Below are 14,360 nucleotides of genomic sequence, written 5' to 3'. Positions count from 1 at the left end.
TAGACCTCCAAAATTTTCTTAATATTTACAAAGAACTTCTCAAAGTCTTCAAACGTGAAATCTTCAACATTTTCTCAATCACTACACCGCATATAAAATGAAAAGATGTTTAAGCAAAAATGAAATGCATCAATGATAGATATTAACCCTTGGATTGATTACTCCAGGTAAAAGCGCCATGAACGGTTGATTCTCGTATCGACAAGTGAGTCCCTTTATCTTTCATTTTCAAAACAAAACTCATTTTTTTCGAGTATTTCAAAAACCAAAATACCAAAAATTTTGATGATGCGAACAATATGTCATGCCTTCAAGGTGCGCACTCACCATTGTCACGATCTTCTATTTCATGAGGCCTCTCTATGAAGGCATGGAAGGAAATGCCATGTGGGCTGTCATAACAGTAGCTGTCGTTTTTTAATATATTGTTGGTAAGCGAGTCCCTACTGCTTGTTTTCTTATTACCTTTAATTGCTTGCATAATGGTTCGCTTTTGTAGCTAAGATATATACTTGTAATTCTTTGATCATTAATTTGGCGCAACAACAACAGATATTAACTCTGTCAATAAGTAGTAGTAGTTGTCTAGTTTAACAGTATAAGAGCTTTTAATGATTTTGTTTCTGATCTTAAAAATCAGTTTTAAATTTCTCGGTTTTTTTTATATATGGGCTACGCTTTTTGTTTAAAATATGGTTAACAAAATTGAAATTAAGCTAGATTGATTTGATTGAAATTGGCAGTGTTTTTCTTCTTTTATTAATGAAATGAACGAGGGGATTTCAACTTCAAAGAACAGCAACAAAAAAAAAAAATTTTTGAAGTTCGCAGGCTTTTAACATGATTCCCTTTGCTCTGCCATAAAGTAAAAATGGAAGGTCACCTAAAGCCTTGTCTACGTGGGTTGGTATAATTTCATGCTCCCTTAGAAGAATAACTTTAAGGATTTTCCAAAATGAATTGATAAGAATTTTGGGGCCTAACACATATGTCCTTATAATTGTAAGGATAACACATCTGTTCAATTTTTCGGAAAGGAAAATACATCAAGAGTGTGCGATGTTGTAAAATGTAGCAATTTTTGTTATTAAGGTTTTGAGCATTACCCAATGATTGCAGCGTTAAATTACATTTGATGATGCTATAATTCTTCAAAACTCCTTGTCTTAGTGCATTTCACATGAGCTCAAATGGGAGTGCGTTAATATATTAGGAATATGGAACTATTAATTTTTCTTTTAAGATCATCTGTACACCTTCTATAATGAACTACATAAACTCTTTTAGATATTGTTTAAGATTTTTTTTTATAGAAATTGCTAATATCTAGCTTCTTTTAATGGCTAAGGTGGAACTTTAAGCAAAGGTCTTAGCAGAGCATTTGGAACTCTAGTTGCTGGATCACTGGGTCTTGGAGTCCATTACATAGCCAGCCTTGCTGGGAAAAAGATGAACCCATAATCCTTGGTGCCTCCATCTTCTTACTTGGTAATCAGAACGAAAAGTTAGCAGAAATCACAAACTTGGTCTTCTGAATTTCTTTACATTTTCTTTGCTCTTGACCTGTTTGTTTGAATATTGAACATATCAACCCGACTGAGTGCAGCTTCAGCGTCTACTTCAAGATTCTTTCCAGAAATTAAAGTCAAATATGACTATGGAGCCTTGATCTTCATTCTGACATTGAGCCTGGTCTCGAGAGGAGAAACTATTCAAGTTGGCGTGGGAACTTGTCTCCACTGTAGTGGTTGGTGGCTCTTTGTGTTTGATTGTGTCTATAGTGATATGTCCTGCGTGGGCAGGAGGAGATCTGCACAACTCAATGTCAACTTGCAGACACTTGCTGATTCTTTGGAAGGTCCGTATTTTCTCCTCCTTTGGGTTAAGTTCCCCCTTTTTTTTCTCTTACTTGTTTGGCAAACTCATTCCATTTCATTTGATTCCAGTCTTGCGCCAACCAGGCCAATCAATCAATCAATGAGGAGAATTGCTTGGGCTTAGACTCATTTTTTGCCCCGTGAGACTTTTTGTCCTCCAAGTTTTCAACTTGACCATTCACTCTTCACAAAATGGCTCATGCATCAGTAACTTATCTTACTCTATGTATTCTTTCTAACAAATACATACCTATATACAAGGGCGGATCCAAGATTTTTTTCAAGGACAGGTCAAACAGTTCGCAGGTCTGGCAAAGAAGAGCGATAGGTCGGGTGAAGAAGAGCGACAGGTTAGGCCAAACTAAAAAAATTTGATTTTTTCAATATTAAAAAAAAAAATCATGCGCTCACCCGGGCCAAGGCCCAGGCGGCCCCCCCTCCCTCCGCCCCTGCCTGTATATATATATATATATATATATATATATATATATATATATATATATATATATATATATATACACACACGCACACACACGAAAAGGCAGAAAAATAAAACATGTATAAAGAATGATGAAAACATTTTTCGGTACACGATTTAAGTAGATAGTGCAAGAAATGTATCATAAAGAAAGATTGAGAATGAAAGTTGTGAACTCAAAATTGTAGCTCTCATCCATCTTCCTGAGATACTGCTTTACCTACGGCAACTTTGGTTAGTTGTCTAATTGTATTAACCAAGTGTCTGATGGTGGTGGCCATATTTTCTTAGTATGCAGATTCCAAGAGTTATATATGGAGTCTTAGAACGTAAGCATTGAGATATATAATCACCATGCATACCAACTAAAAATATAAAATCTATATTATGATTTTCCTGTGGCCAAAATCTGAGCATCTTTCTTGGGCAGGCATGTTAGGCCAATTTGGGACGATAAAAAATCTGGAAGTTTTTCGATTCAAAAATTTGAAATTTATGCCCCAGACAGGTGGAGAAACTATAAACCGAGAAACCTTTAGGCCTGAACTTACTTTTTCATCTTTATCTCTACTTTATAATCAATTTTCAATCGAAGACCTGAACTAACTTTTTCATCTTTATCTCTACTTTATAATCAATTTTCAATCGAAGGCTTGTGAGGCTATGAAGTATGAAATGTGGAATTTCAGGTTGTGTCGAGGAGTACTTTAATGAAGAGGAAAAAGGGGACGAACTCAAAACTATGGATACTTCTGGTCTTCAAGGATACAGAGCGGTGCTTGATCCGAAGGCTAAAGAGGAATTGATGGTGAGAAACCAAATACATCAATATAAAATGTTTAGCTTTCCTGTGGAAGTTACCCATTACTCATCCTGCATCTATAAGTAGTTTCTTTCCAATTTCAAAATTCATCACAGATCACTAAATCAATGGTACAACACCATCACAGAACGAGCACCCATAGATACATCTCTCTGTTGTGTGTGCCAATATGTGTGCGTGTGTATGCAAGTGTATGTTGCCCGCTAACTATACATGCAGGTGTGGCTGATTAGGTGAGAAATGCATGATTTCTATTTATTTGAGCTTTTTCTATGTAGTGAATGAACCCTTTACCTAACTAAAGAATGCCCATGTTTTTTCAAGGCAAACCTTGCTCGATGGGAACCTGCACATGGGCGGTTTGGGTTTCTTCATCCATGGAAGCAATCCCTGAAGGTCAGTGCAGCCACTCGGGCTTGTGCTTACTGTGTTGAAGCACTCAATGCAGCAACCAAGTCAGAACACAAAGTAAAGTCTCTCTCTGTCATCTCCGCTTTTGAAATTTGTAATAAACTAAACCAGTCCCATGTGTGTAAGAGAGAGGGAGAGGCATGTGCCTGTTGCTGCATATTCTTTAAAGTGACATGCAGTAACAATAAGAACAGAAAATAGGCAGGATGAGTGTTTTTCTCCATATGTAGGCACCCAAAGCTCTTCGCCAACAACTAAAGGTGCCACGCTTAAAGGTAAGCTCATTGTCATCAATGGTCTTGAAGCAGCTCTCAATGGACATAGACAGCATGAACAGACCGTCCTCCATTGAGCCCCTGATCGACTCTGCCAATGATGCCGCCATGGAACTGTATACGGCCCTCAAGTCGCTGCCTCAAGCTCATCCCAATTTTCATACTGCACATGGAGACACTGTTACAGGCCCAGCTCTAATGGACCTACTCCCTCTTGCAACTGTGGCCTTTATACTCATAGAGGTTTTGAGCCGAATCGACGTTATCGTCTCGAGTGTCGAAGAATTGTCAGTCCGTGCCACCTTCGAGAACCATATGCCAGCCGATGCCACAGCAAAATCTGAACACCTGGCTAATGTTAATTCAGATTATGATAAACAAGGTCCCCATGTTGTGGTAGAAATTAAAGGGTCATAGTTACCTGTCAAACTCATGAAAGAGAGGTATGATTCTAACCATGTAGTTTCATAAATAAGAACATGCTTAGGCATCTTGTTCTGTTAAATAAAAAAAGAAAAAACGAAAAGCAAGCAAAAGGGGGCCATTCTTTTGGAAGCATTTGAAACTGAGTCATGACATCTTTATTCTATTCATCCAAGCTTCTGGTGCATGCCGACCAGTTTAATTATCAATAACAAAAATGGTTAACAAGGAAAAGATAATGAATTTAGGGTTCCAAATGGGTTGGTCATGGTTTCTCCTGATTTCGATATCTTTTCTCTAAATGGAATGATTCTCTACACCCACCTAACCTCTCGTATAGCCTTTCCTGATAAACAAACTCTAGAGACTAGCCTTTCACCTCCGGGAGTATGAGTAATGGAAGAACTAGAACATGTGGCATTTAGACCGTTTCAGCCATCGTCTCCATCAAACCGTGACACTTATCTAACCCTCGAAAGCTGAGATGATCAATCGCGGGATCCATTTGAAAGATCTCCCGATCGATCCTGTTGGAAAGAACCCCCATCTTCTTCCTCACTTCTCTCCTTCCCAACCCAAAACTCTTCGCTTCCACGCACAGAGAGACAGAGAGAGAGGAGGGATCTTGCTGGGGTCCGCTTTACCTTTTCCTTCTTCAGGTAGGCTACCTGATGAATCGGACCGTGTTCAGAACCGACCCATCCGTAATGGACGCTCCTGGATCCGCTCGACTTAAAATAGCAGGACTCAGAAAGAGGACTGGATTTGGATTGGATTCTATTAAGTATTATGTCTTAATCAAAACCGAAAAAGTTACCATCATGGCATGATTCAGACCCGAACCTAAAAATCCAGGTTCACTATAAACAAATCAAGATACTGAGATGATACACAAGCGTCTAGAAAGACGTAAATATATTGAGCTGATCGAAAGTGGCAATGAACATATATTTTCCTTGTAAAAATTGCTGGCGAACTGAATCGCAAGCTAAATGTGAATACGAGAATTTATCCGAAATAAGTCTGCTCCAGATTGAAGTTGACTCATCAAATCAAATTGGATCAGAACTGTCAAAAGAAATTGTACTTATGATCTATTCTGAAAACAATGGATCGGTTTATCGAGTTTCCAGTGGACTTACTTCCAAATTTGAGGGCAGAGCCAAATGTGAATAATTACACTAAGGTTGTGCTTGATAGCGGAATAGCCTCCAATCTTAGATTCGAGGCCACTGTTTTGAAGATCTCAAAGCATAGATTTCAAATCTATGCTACATGTTAAAACAAACACAAACCTAAATTAATGTACAATTTGATTTTATCGAACAGGGGTTTGGATTTTCATAGGATTCAAATGCAATTAAGTGGTGTTTGATAACCTTAGATTTCAAAGCAGACGCTGGTCTTAAATTCATGCCACCCACTGTTTAAACAAACAGGGACTCTCATCCACAACACGTAAAAAAAAACATGACTCAGAGGTACTAGGGTTAGGGAGGGAGACTTAGTATCTGTGGATTTAAGATCCTTGGTGATTAGTATTTTTCCTTTCAACGTTTATTTTCATTCTTTGTTGTTCATTGTCTATGCAACAAAAGACATGGGCATCCATATGAAGTAATATACATATTCGTCCATTTTCCCATATAACACATACAACACATAGCCCTAAGCCCCAAAGGGCCAAAAGGGGAGGAGCTTCAGCCTTTTTCAGAATCTCTCTCCCATCTAGTACACAAATTCACAATCAATATTTTTCTCATATACAGCGAAACAATATTTTGTTCTTCTGACAACAGCGAACCAAGAGAAACATTGCCCTGAGTCCTTCAACTCCGCTCTCTCCCTCTCTCTTTTTCTCTCTCTCTCTCTCTTACATAGGCTTATCTTCTTCTTGCAGGAAAGCTACATTCTTTTTCCAGTATTCCTTGATGGAGTCTATGACCTTGACGGGCAGGGCTTCGTCCTCCGGGTAACAAGCAATAGGGTCTGGAAGGAGAGGAACTGGAAGATGAAGAACGCCTTCTAGAGTTGCATGGACGCAGTAGGCCGAGTATGTCACGTGGTATCCTCCCTCCTGAACAATCAACATTCGTCCCTTTGAGTGCACATTTGCCAGGTCGCGCAGGATTTCACCGATTCTCCTATAGCCGGCCATTGTTAGGCACTGTCGACCGTTGGGATCAAACTGCACCATTCAAAAAGCAAGTTAATTACATAAAACCAACCATGCGCACTGATGTTTTCTTTGAGAAGACAAGGAAAAGCTAACTTCTTGAGTAATTAATTTAAACTCCAGAGTAGAATGTGTTGCACAGAAGATGATGTGAAATTGATGACATTTTCAATTGGTTCGCAATTTGTGATAAACGTCATTTGTTTAAACTGTGTCACCCTTCCATCATTATGGCTGCCTTGCCTTCTGTATCACCTCCCAGGCTGTCCCAGCAGCATCGAACTACTGTGTTTAATGTCTAGTATCAATCAAACCATCGAACTTCATCCTTTTTTGGTCAAACAGCTGCTACTCCCATTTGGGTAGTAATATGTGTCAAGCCTCATTGTCTGAAACTATGTCATTCTTCTGTCACTGTGGCATAGCAGAATACAACTAAGCATGTTCCCATTTAAGGCCCAATTTTCCGATTGAGTACCTGGAGTGGTGGGATCTCGCAGCAAATTATGAAAGATTTACTTGAGCTTTTTACAATGTTGTCACAGGAACCTCGTGGCCTTAAAAAAGATCTTCATGACCAGACAAGGAAATGATAGGGGAGCTACAAGTCATTGAACTTCTTCATAGCCAGAAACTTCATTTTCTGCGCCTCCTGACATAGTAACAATCCTCCTCATCCGAGGCTGTATTCTCTCTATTATTCTCCAAGCAAAAGTAATGATCTCAAAGCCGATGCCAAGATTGTCGGCCAGCAGCATTCTATGACAATTCTGGAATTCCTGTCATGACTGCAAAAGCAGCATATCCTCACCCTGCAGTCATTTCACCTCTTAATAAAGCTTGCTTTCATCCATGATCCACCTATCAACATTACCATCAAGCAGCTCAGTGTGAAGCTACAACCAGAAGCAGCAGCTTTTTACTTTTTCGCTCTTGCACAAATTCAAATTACCTTCATGCCCTAAACAGTGCAAATTTGATTACTCTTCAAATCATTGCATTAAACAGACTACCCGACCTATAATCTCTAGATTTCAACTAAAAATTTCCAGTAGGTATGATGTTCACCACAATGTCAGTTACATCTTTTATTGATTAATAACATTTTTAGCTACCCTATGAGGTACAAAATTCACAAAAAACAGAATAAGGATGACAAAACACTAATGCGAGCCAATACAGGGATGCTAAGGGTTATCCTTGAGTGCCAGAAGCAAGAGCTAGATAGAAGCTGATGCTGAAATTTGTAACAATCAGGAAAAGTGATAGGGATGCAGTTAAAAGAATGATGGTAAAGAAAAATAGTAGTAAAAAGGCAAAACTATTGCCATAACAAAGAAAAGCAGAAGTAGTATAGTAGGTCAAGATAATGTCCTTAATCCCCACTGCATTGTTCAAGAATCCAAAAGTAAACGCACTTTCAGTGAGAACAATATCGTTTTGGGACTCTGTGACTCTTCTGATGTTGGAAGCTAGAAATGCTGAATTATCATATGTCTCCACATAAAAGCTGCTATAATTAATGATTTCAACTAAGGGCATCAGAACTGGATGGGCATTAAATTTGTAAATCGAGAGAGATGACTGAACTTTACCTATCCCTAGGAGTAAGCTTCACACCTAAAGTACCCATGTGAATATATAAAATGATCTTGGCCTAGAGACATCCAACTTTTTTTGTATTTTAATTTTCAGTAACATGATAGTCTGCCTCAAGATAAAGGTCCAAATGGAGAATGATATTTATCTCAAATACTCATAATGTATAAGTAATTCGTAACTCCCTGAATGAAAACTCGTTTATGGTGTTAGTTCGTGCATGTACTACCCTAGTGCTATATCGTAAGTTGCAAACTAGTGCACAAGATTATACACCAGCTGTGTTTTACATGAGGACAAGGGCTCTAGAATTGGAAAGCTAAAAATTTCAAGAACTAAAGTGATTTAGGATACAAGGTTTTAGACTTACCGCGCTAGAATCTTGCCCAATAACCATCACTACCATATCTGGATCAAATTTGGTAACAGCTGGAGTAACCAATTCCATCATTGCATACTCATAGCCCTTGTCTCCGGTTCCATTTGGCAAGGGTATGTTCAAGTTAAAGCCCAAGCCCCTACCTTCACCTAATTCGTCAATGGAACCACTTTGAGGATGGGATGGTCCCCATGACCCATGGTTCATATGAAGGGATATGGTGAGGACGTCATTCGAGTTATAGAACCCCTCTGTAGTTCCATTTCCACAATGGACGTCAATGTCCACTACTGCTACGCGTTTGCAACCAGAACTTAGAGCCAGCTTAATTGCAAGCCCCGCATTATTCAGAAAGCAATAGCCATCAGCTTGTGTTGGCTGAGCATGATGACCAGGTGGACGCACTAATGCATATGCAATCTTTCCATGTCCATCCAGTATGTGATGCATTGCTGAAAGTGTCGTTCCAGCAGCAACAAGTGCAGCATCAAATGAACCAGGTCTGAGCATCGTGCCTGCACAGAGTTCCCTGCCACCAGCTGCATCTGCATCCTGCAGCTCCTTAATGTAGCCTGAAAGCCACTTGTAAGTCTAAGCTATGTAAAATTATCTCAAGAAAGAAAGATGGTTCTTAATACACATGAGTAACCACTATCAAGAAAAGGCAGATAAGCAACGATCCAGATAATGATTGTACAGATTGATCAAGCACATTTCTCAGAAACGAGTGCTCATGTGCATAACTTAGTAGGAAAGTTGTCACAAGTAAAAAACAACACTATAAATTAGAAAGTTTCACGAGATATAGGGTAAAAAAATAAAATCAACATGAGCAATCATCCATTTCCCATCAGGGTTGACTTTTAGAAGACCAAAGCTACTGCCACACTGAAAAATCAAATTCACCAAACGACAGAGTTCCATCACAAGCTACAGGATTACAACATTCAATATGGGCAGTTATCGATTATACTTTTCCTATTAGGGGTGAAGAGGGGAGAGGGAGAGAGTACCAGGGGTGTGGAACGAAAGTAACTCAGGTATGAGGGCAGGTCTTCCCTCGTACCATGAAACGAAGCGGTGGATGGGACCCCTTTTGAGGATGGAGACCATGTTCCTCACTCGATCGGCGTTCTCCGGATGCGGCTCGAGCACTTCCAAGAACCCAGGATCGAAGAGCGTGTCGAAGACGCCCATGCCGGTGTCATGGGCCAGCATCCGATCGTCCCAGAAAACGTGGACGATCTCGTTGTCTCCTTGCTGCGGCGCCTCTGCGGGAGCCATCGGCGCCGCCCTCCCCACTCACCGTCGAGGGGGCCGAGGACGAGTTGGGTGGCGTTGAGGGTTGTGAACTAAAGAGTATCAAGGTGTTTTGAGTGCACAAAAATCAACACACGCAGGGAAGAAAAAGGAAAGCGCGGAAATATATTAGGATTTTTTAATTAAAAAATATACATTTTTTAGACTTTAGATGACATATTCAAAATATATGTTCTTTTTTAATAAGTTTAAAAAAAAAATCTTTTCCATGTTGGCTTTTACATGAAGGGGTAGTGAATCACCCAAACAAGTTAAAAAGGGCATTTTGTCACTTTTGCTGAGTGTGTATTCAAACAGGTCCTTAATTTTTCATAATTTTTTTATCTTTGTAAATTGTTACTTTTTTTACTTGGTCAGGAATATTGCCCCCTTCAAGTTGCATCAACTCATTTAAGAAGACCACTCACAAGGCAGAGAAACATGCTGCTGGTACGTGAAATAGAACATTTCCAACTGCAAGTCCAATGATCCTCAACCGAAATATTTGATCATGAAAATAATGGTTAAATTGAAGTAGAGACGCTCAAACAATATCGGCCTATAAGCCTAACCTAATTTGATCGCTTAGCTTGATTCTTCTGAAAGGACGACGATAATGCGTGAGGAATTTTGTACAAATTCAACAAGTGACAGCCAGTAACGGGTAACAAATTAAATTGCACGCAAAATTTGCAACAATGCTCACGTGAGAAGATCACATAAAATTCCAACAGTTTGACTAGTGCGTCCTCAAATCACTTCAAAGATTTTAGGCTACAAATGAGGCAAAAAAATGAGAAACAAGAAGCACCATATTCAAGCCACAAACGGAAGACTTTTCAAAAACTTTTAAAGTACATAAAAAGTTAGAACAGGCGACAATGCTGCCCTGAAGATACTAGAGATTTTCCTAAAATGACCAGGAACACTAAGAACAGTTTCATAGCTTCCACACTACAATGCCCTTCTACCCAGTCACTCACAGAAAGCACAGCATGTAGCTGTGAGACTACTCTAATTCAAAACTCTGACAAATTTAACTATGTTTCTCTCCTGGATCTCCTCTGTCGAGGAGCAGCGTTATCTTCTTTCTCATTCTCATCCTTCTCAGCTATGTTGTCTCCATTATCTGTCTCCCCGGGCCCATCATCCTTCTCTATCTGTGCAGCTTGAGGTGGCACCTGTGAAGAAAGGGACCACGTTGTTGACTTAATGCAGGAACCAAAATGGAGCAGCTTAATTAAAGTTTTAAAACTAAAATGCAACAGAAAAAATTGAACAGAAAAAGAACGAAGAACTTACGGATGGTTTATTCCCACCAAACAGAACCCTAAGGAAGAGAGTGATGATAACCACCAAAATAGAAACCAATATTCCAATCGTCAGATTAGGTTGCTTTTCACCTTTCTCAATGACATCCTGCATTTCAACCATTCAGGTTAATATTTCGCTACAACATGAAGATCATTCTTCATGTTTCTTTCACCCATCACAAGAACTGCACTTGGGATCTGCCCTAGTGGTGCCGAAGCAGGCCTGCTAGGCAGGCAGAGCGACTGCTTCCAACATGGGCAAGTCCACTGACGCAGCCCGTGACCATGAGGTCGAGGGTGAGGAGCAAGGTCCTGATGGCCTTGTCATGCTGTCACCCCGTAAATATCAGAAATTTGTCACCACGATATAGACTATGAAAGTAATAATGTTTGAATTGTAATGTGAATACTCACAATGATTTTGGGCTTATATGCTTCCAAGAATGGTATGCCAGCTATCTTGTAAAGGATATCGAACACTTTTTTCTGCAGAAAACGAGAACCAGATCAGCACAAGGCACAGGCACCACGAAAGAACATGAAATATCAAAATCTGGCAGGACGGTAGTCACCTGGAAGCCCGCAAGCCCTGTTGGCAGACCCGCAGCCTCTTCATCAGCCTTCTGCTTTTCTTTCTCGGCGTCATATTTGGGCTTCCATGTTTTCTCACGGTATGTCTCCGCGACTTTCTCATCACTTGCAATCAGAATATTATCAAATAGGATCCCATCCTGCATTGTCCAGATCTCAATGCCAATTGCAACAAGAGGCTCAAAGTTGGGTTTCTCAAGCTCAAAGAAGTCAGGGTTTGGAATTTGTTGCGGCTTCCAGTTGCCTTTGTAGTTGGGGTTATCAACCATGGGGGCATGCCATTTGCCCTTGTAAGCAGGGTTCCTCTTCATGGGCCTCTTCCATTCCCCACAGCCTGGAGCTTCTGAGCACTTGGGATTATCTATTTTTGGGGCCTCCCACTCTCCATCCTCCTCATCATCCCAATCTTCCGGCTTCGTAGCTTCTGGGTCATCAATCTCCTCAGGTTCATCATCCAACCAACTCTCAGGCTTTTCAGCCTCTTCATCTTCAATTTCCATCGGTGCATCTTCATCCCAGTCATCTGGCTTCACAGCATTAGGGTCTGGAATCTTGGCTCGCTCGTCCCAATCCTCCGGTTTCTTGTCATCCGGATCAGGAATTGTAGCAGGCGGCACAAAAGCTGGTTCAAAGTCATCTTGCGACAGAAAGTTCGCCTTCTTCTTCTCCTCCCCATCAACCAGGATCTTCAGTTCATTATCTGGCTTGATGATAGCAGTGTAAACGTGAGTGAGCTTGTCGTAAGGAACTGATGGAGGATACTTGAGGTGGTGCTCAACATATTCGCCAGATTTAGGGTTTTTGTGCTTCACAATGAAATGGACCTTGTTAGTGGAACCGCATTTATCTGGTCCAAACATAATCGAGTATGGCGATTCATTGTCGAACTGCTTGGGTGTCCATCCGGCATCCTGAGGTCGAAGATATTTCAAGTAAGCCCCTCCGCATTCCAGCCCATTCTGCAGCCTGGTTTCAAATTGCAGAATAATGGTTCCATCCTTGAACTCTACTGCATTTTCTAATTCCTTAACTATGCCGTATTTTTTTGCCTTTTCGCTCACAAGAAGACCGTAATCATCATGTCCCTCACTCTTAGCATGCTTCCATACACCTAGATCAAACGATGACAGATAACGGCATAAGCTATGAAAAAAAAAAACATATAAGACAAATTCAGAAGCGTGACGTTTACAAGTCGTGAAACCAACCTGTGTAATCATCCTTCTCAGTGACAATCCACCGACCTTCAAAGGCTTCGTCGAACGACTCATAGAACAACTAAAGAATAAAGGATGAATCAATACAAAACGACCAGAAGCCAAGACTAGATCGGATCTATAAAATCTACAGAGAAAAATCAAATGATTCGGAAAAAAACTCACCTCATCTGAAGCATTAACGGAAAAACATTGAATCAGCAGCAAAATCACAAAGGAAAAAATGCAGATTCGTTTGCGATCCATCATGACACCCTGACTGATTAAACCTGCAGAAAGAGATGATTACGGTCAAAGGAATTCCGTAAAACCATTCGCTAGTGAACCTTCACGGATTCACCTCCTCTAAACCTTAAATCAACCCAAAAAACTCGAAGTCTTCATGCCCGACAAAGAAACAACAAAACAAGTAAAGAAGAACATATAATAAAAACATGGTCCTCAACTCTGAAGACAATGTGTCAACTAGAAACAAGAATAAAGAGATCTAACCCTAGAACTTCACCGTCACCGAAATCTATCGATCAACAAAGAAACAAATGAAACAATGGCACAACTAATTGCAGGCATAGCATACACGCATCGACATTATACTTAACACTTTGGAATGATGTAGAAGTATCATTCCGAAGGGAAACAATCAAACGCACGGAACGAGAGAGGGGGTGCGGAAGGAGAAGAGGGAAAATGGAACAAGAAGAAGGGAAATCGAGTGGGCAGAAGAAAAACCCACTGGCTGATCTATGGCATATATCCACGGATCTGCAGTACCCAAAGCAAAAACCAAAAGAAAAATGGCGCCCACATTCGATTTAGTGAGTCCGATCGCTGTCGAACTCCAAACAGAGAGCAAACATACTCCATGGAACAACACAGGAGGAAAAAGAGAGAGAGAGAGAGAGAGAACCTGGTGATGTCGTCCCCTGGGGTGAACAGGGACCCTGCAAACAAGAAGGCAGCGATGCAGCAGCGTGGTGCCCTAAACGGGCCAAATTTTCCCCACTGGGATTTTAATGACACACCCGCTGTGGCCTGTCGGACTAAAATGTTTGGAAACAAATTCCGGATCCGAGTTTGTTATAGATCTAGGGGGATCCAGATTGGAGGTAGAGATCTTTACAAGCACTGGCATAAGTTTTTATTATCCAATGGCAAGAGAAGAAAGGGAACTGGATTTGGGTTGGATTCTATTATGTCTTGATCAAAACCGAAAATAGCGAACCCAGACCCGATCCTTTATTTTTAAAAAAAAAAAAAAGGAAAGGCTGTGCTCACTGTAATCAAATCAACATTGAGGTGATACTAATTTTAGAGCTCCTTATTTCTTTCCATTGCATGAGAGTACCACAACCAGTTCATTTTCCTAAAATAATGTACTTTAGTAACTCTTTACATGTACAATTGTATACCAAGGGAGAAAAATAACCCCTAGCAGCCTTATGGCCATCGGTCATCTTCCTCCAAAAATTCTAATGTAATTTAATTTGCTAGCATATATC

General features: G+C 40.3%; 2 protein-coding genes and 1 pseudogene across 4 annotated transcripts; 1 reads left to right on the top strand and 2 right to left on the bottom strand.

Annotated features, from left to right (window-relative positions):
• The first annotated feature begins 304 nt into the window (after positions 1 to 304).
• On the top strand, positions 305 to 2,058 carry LOC116258498 (aluminum-activated malate transporter 8-like; annotated as a pseudogene).
• Positions 2,059 to 5,900: 3,842 nt separating this feature from the next.
• On the bottom strand, positions 5,901 to 9,825 carry LOC116246115 (histone deacetylase 8). 3 transcript variants are annotated; one of them, XR_007573018.1, is made up of 4 exons: positions 9,455 to 9,825; positions 8,433 to 9,013; positions 6,560 to 7,424; positions 6,336 to 6,475 (listed from the first exon to the last, which is right to left on the bottom strand). XR_007573018.1 is itself a non-coding variant. In XM_031617818.1 (3 exons), the coding sequence occupies exons 1-3, from the start codon at positions 9,723 to 9,725 to the stop codon at positions 6,161 to 6,163; spliced, it is 1,167 nt and encodes a 388-aa protein (XP_031473678.1). In that variant the 5' UTR covers positions 9,726 to 9,825; the 3' UTR covers positions 5,901 to 6,160. The 3 variants fall into 3 exon arrangements, 1 of the variants encoding a protein (XP_031473678.1); XR_004170653.2 differs by having other exon boundaries at positions 6,560 to 7,324; XM_031617818.1 differs by lacking the exon at positions 6,560 to 7,424 and having other exon boundaries at positions 5,901 to 6,475.
• A 622-nt stretch (positions 9,826 to 10,447) lies between these two features.
• Positions 10,448 to 13,921, bottom strand: LOC116246016 (calnexin homolog). The gene is made up of 7 exons (XM_031617687.1): positions 13,769 to 13,921; positions 13,027 to 13,130; positions 12,853 to 12,922; positions 11,626 to 12,755; positions 11,468 to 11,539; positions 11,043 to 11,159; positions 10,448 to 10,921 (listed from the first exon to the last, which is right to left on the bottom strand). The coding sequence occupies exons 2-7, from the start codon at positions 13,108 to 13,110 to the stop codon at positions 10,781 to 10,783; spliced, it is 1,614 nt and encodes a 537-aa protein (XP_031473547.1). The 5' UTR covers positions 13,111 to 13,130; positions 13,769 to 13,921; the 3' UTR covers positions 10,448 to 10,780.
• Positions 13,922 to 14,360: the final 439 nt, after the last annotated feature.

Source organism: Nymphaea colorata, chromosome 1 (assembly GCF_008831285.2).
Source record: "Nymphaea colorata isolate Beijing-Zhang1983 chromosome 1, ASM883128v2, whole genome shotgun sequence".
NCBI classification, from domain to species: Eukaryota; Viridiplantae; Streptophyta; class Magnoliopsida; order Nymphaeales; family Nymphaeaceae; genus Nymphaea; species Nymphaea colorata.
Note: the sequence above shows the minus strand (reverse complement) of the source record. Positions and strands in the feature narration are given on the sequence as shown.